This window comes from Amphiura filiformis, chromosome 19, assembly GCF_039555335.1.
Source record: "Amphiura filiformis chromosome 19, Afil_fr2py, whole genome shotgun sequence".
In the NCBI taxonomy this organism is placed as follows: domain Eukaryota; kingdom Metazoa; phylum Echinodermata; class Ophiuroidea; order Amphilepidida; family Amphiuridae; genus Amphiura; species Amphiura filiformis.
The window spans coordinates 3,754,870-3,767,919 of NC_092646.1; the positions used below are offsets into that span (position 1 = coordinate 3,754,870).

General features: G+C 35.4%; 1 protein-coding gene across 1 annotated transcript; it reads right to left on the minus strand.

Moving 5' to 3' along the window:
• Nucleotides 1-10,000: 10,000 nt before the first annotated feature.
• Nucleotides 10,001-13,050, minus strand: LOC140140838 (uncharacterized). Its single transcript, XM_072162591.1, has one exon. It carries the CDS (start codon nucleotides 13,047-13,049, stop codon nucleotides 11,133-11,135), a length of 1,917 nt encoding a protein of 638 aa, XP_072018692.1. The 5' UTR covers nucleotide 13,050; the 3' UTR covers nucleotides 10,001-11,132.

Here is a 13,050-nt window from a genome sequence, read left to right on the forward strand (position 1 = left end):
GAATTGTTGGTGACCCCCTCCCCCCCCCCAAAAAAAAAAGGGGGGTGGCAATTTTGGCAGGTCAAAGGGGTGAGGGGCCTAGTACATGAACCTATACCATGGTTCCTAGCCGTCGCAGAGGAGCTCATAGGGTACTGTCAATATACCGGTAAACGACACATCTGATTTGCCCAGGTTTTTGTTTGCCACTGCAAGCTAGGTGGTGGCAATGGACATTGGAGCACATTTACGGGGCAGACTATAGACACGCTATGATAAGGGCTTAGAAAAACAGTGCAGAAATGTTCAAATATGCAAAATTCTTTGCTCACTAAGCTTGCATTATACATGTACATCTAGACCATTATTATAAGGTTTGCAAATTGGGAACTCAAACATAGGCTATGTCATGTGCGGGGGGGGGGGCAAAGATTTGTTGGCAGGTTGAAAGGGGCAAGCAATTCTTTTTGGCACGCCGTTTGCAAGTTTTAAGCCTAGCCCTCAACATGATGAAGCAGATGGATCTTCAGGGAATTCAACATCAGAAAATGTTAACCAAGAAACACTTGAAAATCATCAACATCATGAACTATGTGCTGCTTTTAACATCAGGCAGCTACTAGTACTAACCCGGTACAGGCAACAATGTTTACCAATTCTACAAGAACACCAATCAGCAATAGCAAGTATATGAAGCTTTATCTTCAGTAGATGAATCTACTACGGTGGATTCAAGAGGTCTATTGCAAACGCTATTCAGTTACCCAAGGAAACATGTACAACGAAATAATAAAGCATTGAAGCATTGACGCTAGTAGTTCACATTTTGTCAGGAAAATATGACAAAATTACAAACATCAAAATTAAAAAGCCTTCTATCCAAGATAATAGGAAATACAATTGCAGCGGAGAGCAATGCATTTTTTCTGAATCAGAGATATGATTAGGTCATGATTTGGCTTTAGGCCTGGGCGATACAAATGTACATGGACATACGACGAGTAACTATTTGTTTGCATGGCATCTGAAAAGACTGCTTTAAAATCGCTGAAATTGACCAAGTAATATAGCCAAAAAAGTACTTTTTTAGGGTTTGATGCTTCAAAATGGTATATTTCCTCTCATTATATGACATTTTTGTTGTCATAGTACCAAAATTCATACGCACGGCTTCGGTTTTTAGTAAATATTCGCCCTACCATATTGTAACTTTCAGCTTCGAGTGCGCACTGCCATTTTGAGGTGTTTACGGTTCAGTGCGTTAAAACAAGAAAAGTCTCAGGTCAACCTATGTTGAGTTCTTGATCATTTGGCATCTAAATCATATAGTTTCACCTGATATTAGTTGCATTTAACTGTGAGAGTTCTGAATATGAGAAACGTCAAGCCGAAATTAGCCATTTTGTCATTGAAACCCGTGTAATGCATAATTAGTGGTATTTAACCTATAAGCAAGAAACAAACAAACCCAATTTCCAAGAAGCAGAAAGAATTTATTATTGATGGGTATGGGTATGGAGAGGTCACTGGGAATCCGGGCTGGGAATAGAGAGACCTTTCTGCTGTTGCTAAGCAAATGCGTTTTTGGTGGATGTAAAATAACAACAAGAGGGTATTTAGCATGTTTAGTAGGCCTACATCTGAGACGAGTATCTGACCCCACAACACACAAGTAGTTTTTTTCCTAGAGATCAATGATGAACTTGCAGATCCTGCAGATACAATGGTATATCAAGAGTGCCTAAAGCAAACGGTGCAGAAACCAGAACTTTATCATCCCATTACTCTATGACTTTGATGACAAACTTAGCAGTGTTTAGCATCAAAACTCTCACAGATATCTGTCAGCCACTGTTCATGATCTCATTAGAAAATCCCATACATGAGTGACTCCGTTTATAATTCTAACAATCTACACAAAGTAAAGACTCACTTTATGATGGGTTGGCAATGGCTTCACCATGTCCACATTTAACTTTCCAAGAAAAAAACCGGTGACATTGCATTTTAAAAACAATAATTCAAGTGCATTGTCCAGTCCTCCACGTTTTTATAAACATTTTCCTATTGTTTTGTACAATGTTTGATCTTTCTTACATTTGAGATTTGTTTTCAGTATCATGCAGTCTTATTACTAAATGTATAGATAACATTGTATAAAACAAAGAAAAATGTTACTTGGTATGTCAGTTGCTGTTGTTGCTATAAACCCCAGATAAGGTAGAAACAACTGGGTAAAAAGGACTTTAATATTATAAATCCACGAAATTAACACATTCTCATTATGTTTAAACCATATTTAGATTATTGGTGAGGTATTTCAGATATAGTCAATCAATGAGTCCAGTAGTGAATATAGGCCTAAATAAGAAGTAGAAATGATTATTATACATGGAAACCCCCTAGCCTACTCCAGAGTAGTGACCAACTGAAATATAATGTGTTTTATTTGGTTTCAATAGTTATATAATCGATTTATCCATTGTTTAGGAAGAGTAGAGATTGTAAAAGACAGATAACCACCACCAAGAAATTAATGCCCATGGAAACCATTTTGCGGCCCAACTTTGCACATTTTTCATGCATTAAACCATATGGCTGGGGGAGGGATCACTGCTTTACTAAGTGAAAATTACTTAAATAAATGATAACCAATAGTTATATGGGTCAATGAACTATTCTGGGTATGTTATTTGCAAATCACAAGCCAATAAAGGATTTTTATACTGTGAAAGTGCTATGTAATTAGCTCATTGTTATCGAAAATAGCAAACTTTCTTCAAAGTAAAACTTCGTTATGGGGTAAAGACCAAAAATTTTTTATTGGTTGGTTGATCATCCCCATTCATAGTCATTCTCATCCAACCCCTGACTTTAATCAGCAAACTTCTTCTTGAGAGTTATTGAATTTCAAAGTTATACCACTTTTACTAATGAAAAAATGCAAAAAAGAGGATTTTGCATTGCATATTACACAATATTCTAGGTGGGTGAGAAAACTGGCAATACTATTTTTGTAATGTCTAATACATAGGTATTTATCAGCAGCAATTTAAATTGTTCAATACTTCTAGCAATTTCATTAGTGCTAGCTAGAAAAATGTGTCTTTTTCGAACTGTAAAATTGAAAAAATGTACTTTCCCTGTGGCAATCTTCAAAGAACCGTTACCATGGCAACAAGGGATTTTCGAATTTTTGATCAAGTTACAAAATCATTAGACCCAAATACCTTTCCTATCACAAGATTTAGGCAAATTCCATGAACCTTTATTTTTGGCTTTGTCCGCACATTGCTGAATTGATACAGACCCCCAGTCTTAAGGGATCTAAAATGAGCGTTTATTGCGTTTCGACAGTATTTTTTGTGGGACATGAGAGCACCTCAGACCTATCGAATTGCATTCTGAATACGAAGCATGTATTTCTGATATCAAATAATTTTCATTTTTTGAAAATTACAATATAATACAAATTTTATGACAAATTATAAAAATTTGATATTTTTCAAATTTTGATATATAACAGTCCTCGAAGTAAATTATATAAATCTAATGATCACAATCAAGGATCACAAGGAAAGTTTTCCTAATCATGTTAAATGTAGACTCATCAATCCAGCCAAAAGTGAAATAGGTACCATAAGCAAATCCATACTTGATCGCATTAACAAGGAGCTGATCAAGGCTATTAACGTTCAGCAGTGGACAAACACGCAAGGTGCTATTGACTGGTTCAAATCCATTAATTATAAAGAATCATGCTCATTTCTCATGTTCGATGTCGTGGAATTTTATCCATCTATTACCCAGAATTTACTTGACGAAGCTTTGGATTTTGCATCTGGATTCACCACAATTTCAGACAGAGATAGGGAGATTATTAATCATGCAAAGAAAACACTTCTCTTCAATGACAACTCTCCATGGCACAAATCCAAGCCACCTCATCAATTTGATGTTACTATGGGTTCATATGATGGGGCAGAAACTTGCGAACTTGTAGGCACATACCTCCTTCATAAGATAAACCACTTGTTTGATGAGGTAGGTCTATATAGAGATGACGGATTAGCTATTCTACGTAATCACTCGGCTTTTCAAGCCAATCGAGTTGCCAAGAATCTCATCGCAGAGTTCAAGAAATTTGGACTTAAAATTACTGTAGACCAAGGTCTTAAAGTAACTAACTTCTTGGATGTTACCTTTAACTTGAACGATGGGTCTTATCGCCCATATACCAAACCTAACAACATTTAATACTCATTATGTTAATAGGAAATCTAATCACCCAGCGAATATCACCAAATCCATACCTATCTCAGTCAATCGTAGACTTTCAAACATTTCTAGTGACGTGCATCAATTTAATGCAACGAAACCCCCATATCAAGAAGCGCTCAAGGATGCTGGATATGATCATACCCTGAAATTTGGCTCTACCTCTAGTACAAATAGTAGGCCTACACGTAAACGCAGTCGCAACATCATTTGGTTCAACCCACCTTTTAGCAAACATGTGCACACGAATGTTGGCAGAAAATTCCTGCAACTCATCGATAAACATTTTCCAAAAGGAAACATACTACATCAAATATTTAATCGGAACAATGTCAAAGTGAGTTATAGCTGCATGGATAGCATGAGTAAAATTATCAACTCACACAACAAATCTATAACACGGGAAATTACTCCAGAACCTACCAAAACATGCAACTGTAGAAAACGCCCAGAATGTCCTTTAGCAGGGAATTGCCTCGTCAAATCTGTTATTTATCAAGCTACCGTCACCACCAACAATGACTCAAAAATATATATTGGCCTATGCGATACAGAATTCAAAAAGAGATGGAGCAATCATAAATCTTCTTTCAAACTGGAACATAAAAGGAAACAAACTGCCCTCAGCAAGTATATCTGGAACCTCAAGGATAGCATCACCAACTTTGATATAAAATGGTCTATTCTAAAACATGCTAACTCATATTCAAATGCTTCCAAACGCTGTCAACTCTGCTTATGGGAAAAATATTTCATAATCACAGCCGATAAATCTACCACCTTGAACAGCAGATCTAAACTAATTAGCAAATGCCGTCATGCTAATAAGTATCTTCTTAATGCCTTGTAAACTTTATTTGGCTCAAGTACTTTTAATTGATATGACTTTTGAGTGCATGATCAATTTTAATTGGATTATGTTCCTTTGTTATGTGTTTTTCTGTTTATGTTATATTATAATGCCATTTATTGTGAATCATAACTTCCTTTAAAATGCATGCACTATTGAACTTGTGGCTTTATAGCTCACTTGACTTATCTGACCTATGGGTTCATTGATATGTAATTTATGACTCTCAAGTGCTTACTTTGATGGTATAACTCTATGTTTGTTCTATATTTCTCTCATTCACCTGAGGAGCCTTTGGGCGAAACAGTCTGTAGTGAATCAACATGGAGTAAATTTACACATTTTCTTCTTTTTATGTAAATCTAATGATATATTCTTAAAGTGTATGTAGCTGGGAGGAAAAGCCGACGGTCAATTGAAAATTTTGACCTTTCATATTGAAGATATGGATTTTTTTCCCAAAAGACCTAATTTTTTTTTTTTAGTGTTTTGGGAAAAAATCCATATCTTCAATACGAAAGGTCAAAATTTTCAATTGATCGTCGGCTTTTCACCCCACCTACATACACTTTAAGTATAAATCATCAGATTTATAAAGTTTACTTCAAGTACTGTTAAATATCAAAAGTATAAATTTTAATGATTTGCCATAAAATGTGTATTAAATTGCGAATTTCAAAAAATCAAAATTATTTGATATCAAAATGACATTCTTCGTATTCAGAATGCAATTAGATAAGTCTGATGTGCTCTAATGTCCCAAAATAAATACTGTCCAAACGTTCATACCCCAGCCCTTAAGTTTATCATATCACAACATCAACTTATACGTATATGTATTATGAACTTACATTAAATTCTTGTAATATTTTAGCATTGGAAGAGTGCATCATTATTTTGTGTAAATCTAATGATATATTCTTAAAGTGTATGTAGCTGGGAGGAAAAGCCGACGGTCAATTGAAAATTTTGACCTTTCATATTGAAGATATGGATTTTTTTCCCAAAAAGACCTAATTTTTTTTTTTAGTGTTTTGGGAAAAAATCCATATCTTCAATACGAAAGGTCAAAATTTTCAATTGATCGTCGGCTTTTCACCCCACCTACATACACTTTAAGTATAAATCATCAGATTTATAAAGTTTACTTCAAGTACTGTTAAATATCAAAAGTATAAATTTTAATGATTTGCCATAAAATGTGTATTAAATTGCGAATTTCAAAAAATCAAAATTATTTGATATCAAAATGACATTCTTCGTATTCAGAATGCAATTAGATAAGTCTGATGTGCTCTAATGTCCCAAAATAAATACTGTCCAAACGTTCATACCCCAGCCCTTAAGTTTATCATATCACAACATCAACTTATACGTATATGTATTATGAACTTACATTAAATTCTTGTAATATTTTAGCATTGGAAGAGTGCATCATTATTTTGTGCGTGTTTATAATGCCTAAATGATGCCTTTTCAATGTGCTATGTTGCTGAAGGAAAATCTGTAAAGCACATTAGATATCAATTTGTAAATGATTTACACATTTTATTTTACGAAAATGTCATGTAAAAGTGTATTGAATGAGCTTCTAGTAAATATTTGTATTGTGCCTTATACTTTTACATAACTTGTACACAGATACATTTTACTCTGATGAAAAAGAACTAAGCAAAGATTTGGTAGCTGTAATCAACGCCCATGCCTTGAAACTTGTGGTAGCAGGTGATACAACCAATCAATTAACTTCCTTTTTAATAAAAAAATTCAGAATTGTAAATTTGTATGCCCATAATGAATCAGCATGAAAATGCATAAACATTAGTACAAACAAGCATATTATTGGTTCAACGGTCCTGCAGATAGCTCTTGATATTTTGAGAAAATGTCTCAAAACTTCGACTTTTTATGTTGAAGCCTTTGATAGGTATAATCAACGCACACGCCTTGAAACTTGTGGAAGCAGATAGTACAAGCAATGCATTAAGCAAGCAAACTTGTTTACAGAATGTAAGCAAAACTCGCCTTTACATATAAAAAACGTAAATTTATATTCAGACTAAGTATCTTCAGTATATCCTAATTTATAATTAGAAGAAATTCAGTATGTATCATAATACCTATAGTGTTTCTGATTCATCCGAGTTCAGTTTTGTTTAGTTTTGTCCTCCGCTTGTTCCTCTCAGAGTCGCGGGGAAATGATGGGACTTCTGTCTTGGGCTGCATGGGTAGCATCTGTCAAGTTGGTGTTGTGCCTTGTCAGGATTTTCTTGACCCCCTCAATTCATCTGAGTGTCCAATTAAATTACAGCTTCTTACAGCATTTCTGATTGGTTAATTACAAAATATATTCATCTATAAGTGACCATACAGCTTCTCACAGCAATTCTCATTGGTTGATTACACAATTTATTCAGGTGAGTGACCAATTAAAATACAGTTTCTAAAAATCTAAGTCCAATCTTCTTTAGTTCTACCACCATTCTCACCATGTTTCTGATTGGCTCATGGGGTTAAGAGCTCCATCGCCATCGACATATGCCTTACGAGCATGTCTAAAGGCAGCGGAAAAACAGTCCATATTTGGCACATCGTCCCCTGTTTCTTTTCTTGCACGGAATAAATCGTATACCTAAACCAGCGAGATGCATGTGACAGCCTTTTGATGAAATGATTGACCATTTGTTTTAGTCATTGTTTCATATCAGGGTGCAAACACATTCAATTAGATGAGCCTTTGTTTGCTCGTGAGCCAGAGAAAGTTTTAGGCATAGATCATGCCAAGCTGTGTTTCCAAGGCATCAATGCAGACGTGACAACATATATAACAGACCAACAATTTAGCAGTTATGAGGCCCGAAAGTTTCCATAATTCCAGGGTTCAGACCAACCTGAACTTCATTTTTTTTTCAGGATTGAATGTAAACCCTATAATTTGCTATTTATTCCGTATTCATCACGTGATAAAGATTATGCTGGGTTCTCACTATCATGCCACTTGCTCCTGAGCGGCATATACATGTAATAATCATAAACACACTATAAAAAAACGTAATAATAAAATCGTGTATTTCAAAACTGTTTATTTTATAAAATGTTATTTCACATTATGTACATGACGGAACCACTGTGGAGTTTTTTGATGTTGACATTTTCACGTGCAAAAATAATTACAATGTCAAATGATTACATGGTGTATCAAAATGATTGGTACCCATCAATATCCAGTACGTAAAGCTTGACCAAGATCACCTTATATGTAGATTTATGTTCTAAAAGGTCATAAAACTGTGGGATGTTGTCATTTCAAGAGGATAAAATGTTAAATGTGGAAGAATCAGATGTTTCATTAGACAACAAAGCAGATGGGTACCAATCATTTTGATACACCCTGTATATTATATTTCACTCAGTATATTATAGAGTTTCTTGTTGATGTTTTAACTGCAATACTTGATTGCGATGGATTTTACAATTTTACAATCCCCTAAAGTAATGTGCACTTAATGTTATTTGTCAATTCACATACAAATTATATTAAAATATTTTGTCAAAATCAAAATGTGTAAAATTCCTATTTCTCCAACCATCCATTTATATCATATCTATTCAACAGTCTTTTGTCTATTTTGTACACGGTGAATACTTTATTAAACTTTTAGAGGCTGATAAGCACTATACACCAGGCAAACTAAACACATCACAAAAGGTATTACTCTCTTAGTTCATGTTGTTAATACTTGCTATGAGATAATAACGTTAAATCTATGCATTAAATTTTAAAACTGAAATAGCAAAATTTATGCAACTGAACCACAACTTTGTTTTGTAAAGTTTGATACCACGTGTGTCTTAATAGAGCTAAATGTGTTGCCATGGTGACCTTTGAATAAAACAAATACAGACGTTAGACTCAAAGGTTGTTCTAAAAAGCTACTAAAGCCGTATTCTGATAGCAACAAAAGCAACATGTTCAATTGTTTCAAATGCAACTTAAGTCGTTCGACTATGGTTCGAGAGGTTGCGGGTTTCGTACCCTGGCGGTGCCTAGTACGCACTCGTGGGAAAATTGAGTTAGCTTAAAATTCCCTGGACAAGGAACTTATTGCTATTTGTCTCGTTGTAACCCGTACGAAACTCGGGGAGCTGATCCTGGTTGCGAAGGTTATTTGTGGAATGTCTAGGGTGTGCGCTCGTGTAACAGCAAAGTCGCTGAATTGTGGGGCCTTAGTGCTCAGCGACAACCTGTAAAGTGTGCTGAGGCTTGTAGATCAACGTGCCTGTGCGTAGCGCACTATAAATCATTGCGCTTTTTTCTCCTTTTTTTTGAATTGGCATGGTAATGCATATTTGGTCAATTGATAATGAAGTATCAAAATTTGCAGAACGGAACTGGCATTCTTGTTTGCTCTTTTATTTTCAAAATTCAATGCATACATTTTGAGATACTATCTCATAACAAAGAGTAATACCTTTTGTGATGTGTTTATTATATAAACCTTTAAATAAAATGAGACGTGGATTCAGATACACGAGTCTCTTTTCATTCTAAAAGTAATCACCATCCCAGCAAACACAAAACGTTTTCGACATCATTCGCAAAAGGTTGTAAAAGGTTGTCAGAAAACGTTTAATTGTCGGGTTATATAAAGGGTATATTAAGAGTATAAAACGTTTTCATGACCTTCAAAAACATTTTTTGATAATCTACTGCTCAGCAAACACAAATGTTTTACAGAAAACGTTTAAATGTCGGGTTATATAAAGGGTATAAAAACGTTTTAATAACATTCCAAAAACATTCTTGAAAACTTGATACAAAACATTCTAAAGAGAATGTTATTTTGGGGTTGCAAAAATATTTTGCGAAAAATGTTTGCCCAAAATATTTTCAATAACGTTTTAAAAACGTTTTCACGACCTTTATGTAACCCGACATTTAAATGTTATTAAAAGGTTTTGAAAAAAACATTTTAAGAACATTTCTGTGTTTGCTGGGTTCAAATATTTTAACACAATGTTATTTAAGTATTGACACAATATTTGGCAAAAATGTTTACAAAAATAGTTTACAATAACATTTTTTGAAAACATTTACAAATATTGTTGTAGTGTGTTTTCATACAAAACGTTTTAAAACGTTATCATGACCTTTATATAACCCGACATTTTAATGTTATTAAAACGTTTTTACCTAAACTAAAAGCCAAAATACAACTTATTTAAAATGTTTTTAAACCGTTTTTGTGTTTGCTGGGAGGGCAACAATTAAACTATGTCACACTTAAAATACAGTATTTGCATAATATAATTGCATTAGGTTTCGTCAAAGTGCCAAATATACTGTTTATTCACAGTTCACACTATTTTGTCTGCAGCTCAAATATTGTTTATATGTTAATGAACATTAAATTGGGATGTTTGAACCCTCTCTCAAAAGGGAAATAACTTCGTTAATTACCAGAAACAATCATCTGTAGAGAACATCAAGACATATTTTTGGATGAAAAATATTCCTTCAGTTTATATTATTTTGATTGACAATTTGACATGCTATTAAAGTGATTACCGATATAATGCCTGCACAGGAGAGAGTAAATCTTTTGTGGTATATATGTTCTGGTTGTCCTGAATAGATTATCTGGTAGTTTAAACAAATCACAGACTCATGTACATAATTTTAAACGACTAATACAGCTACTTTCTTATAATCACAATTAAAATAATATATATGAATTAACTATTTTGCTTGAAGTATCGAGAAAGTTAACAAGAAAGTTTCTTCTCAAAGTTCGGGAAATATTTGCGACGCGTCAGACATGAACACCCATTGATTAGTTTGTTCTGATGCAATTTTCATTGGCAACCAGCCACTATTCACTGTCGATTATGGTCAAACCAGTAAGTGAAACCAATCCCACTTTTAATCAGTCTTCTAGAAATGGCTTCGAAGATATGAATCCACTATTTGTGCGCGTAAAGGGAAAAGTATTTGGGATTCTTTCAAACCAGTCATGCATACCCATTAGTGATATATTTTGATGCTGTTGTTATTGGCAACCAATAACTCATCCTTGTCGCTAATCGTCAGGCAGGTAGGAGAAGCTAATCCCTCGATGATACACCTTACGTACACACCAGATGACGTAAATTGATGAACGCCCTTCTTGCCAGCGGAATTGACTACGAAAAGCACGTCAGCCTTGCTCCAACAGACGCCGTTTGGATTCCATTCCTTTATATTAGTGGGTGCATTGAGAGTAAAAAGAATCTTTCCACTTATGTCTAAGATTATGACGGCCTTGCAACATGTAGAACTGCATGATACCGCAAGATGGTTCTGCGAGTTAGCAGATATGTGATATGGATGTACTGTTACATTGAAGTGGGTCGTCAGGGTACCATCCTCCGAATAAATACTGATGCTTTTATGCTGATGTTCTCCAACAACGATATGGTGTTCTCTAGGAATCATAGTAATACCTATAGCAAAGCAACCCGAGGTGATTGAATACGTTCCCAAAAATGTTAAATTCGATGAGAACTTGTACACGTACGTGTCATGTGCAGTTAAGAAGATCTCTCCCTTGTCATTAATGGTACATCCCCATGGGAACGGACCTTTCTTTGGAATGGCTACAAAAGTGATACCCTTGGTAAGTTTATATGCCTGTTGATATCGATGAACAATACACATTTCATCAACTTTGCCGTTGACCAAACTTATGTCTGTTATGCTCCCTGTATGCTTTGAATTGATTTGCCTTTGATATTTCCAATTCTTACATTCCGGTGCTATTTCTTTTATTTCAGAAGAAACCGAACCAATTGTCATGACAGGTTGATTTGTCTTGTTTGCTTTAAAGATTACTTCTTCCATACGTTTCGTCTGTACTGGAGGCTTCTTGACGTCACACAAATCCTGCATAGAAGCAGTCAAGGAAGCGTACATTTGTGCAACATCAGAGTCTGACCCCGTCTTTGTCAGTTCCGATGCCGTTTTCAGAGCAGTGCGTAGACGCGATTTTAACACATTGAGCTCTTCCGCGTGAGTGTCAATTTCTTTGCGTCCTCTAGCTCCCTCGTTCTTGATTTCAGATGCAAGTGCGTTATAATTGGCTTCCAATTGCATTAGGATAGAAGATTTGGTATTCTGGTACGCCTGAGAAAGCTCATCCATTCCGTTTTCTACTGATGCATCAAGTTTACTTGCTGCTTCCATATCATTCTTGATTGCTTCATCTACTTGGACAGCGAGATTTTTGCAATCATCAGCAAGCTCCTCGATCGTTGCCTTTTGACTTTCAACCGCACTCTGAAGGTCAACCAACCTATGTTCGGGGTGGCGGTGATCAAACACGGTGCAGTCGCGACATATCAACATACCACATGTTTCGCAATATATCCAAAGTACCTGACCCGTATGTTTGCTGCAATATTCTTCTTTTTCAACAGGATCCGCCTTGCCCGAGCGAAGTTCATTTAAACTGAAAGTGTGATGACCTTTCAACTTCCGCATGGTTTTATGTGATTTCAGGCAATTTTTGCACAGAAAATCATCGCATTCGACACATCGTGCTATTGCAGGTTGGTCAGATTCTTCACAACCGGTACATGGAATCTTACAGTCTTTACTTGCAAGTTTCTTATGCACAGTTTTACGATCTTTCAATTTAGTAACCAAAAAGTTACTTTCTAGTCCTGCTACGCCATCAGCGGGTAAAGTCCATACTTTGCGGCATATAGGACATGTAACTGTTGTACTCGTTGATTTGGCCCACGCAGAAAGACATTTAAAGCAGTACGTGTGGAGGCAAGGCAAAGCTTTAGGCTGTTCATTCGTCGATAGACAGATACTGCACATTGTTAAGTCTTCTTCGTCATACTTTTTCTCTTCTAAACTGTCCACACTTTGGTCCAAAGTATCCTTAGAACACGCCATA

What these genes read in the sequence shown, in the direction of transcription:
- LOC140140838 (XM_072162591.1), bottom strand. Translation starts at nt 13,049, where the DNA reads ATGGCGTGTTCTAAGGATACTTTGGACCAAAGTGTGGACAGTTTAGAA.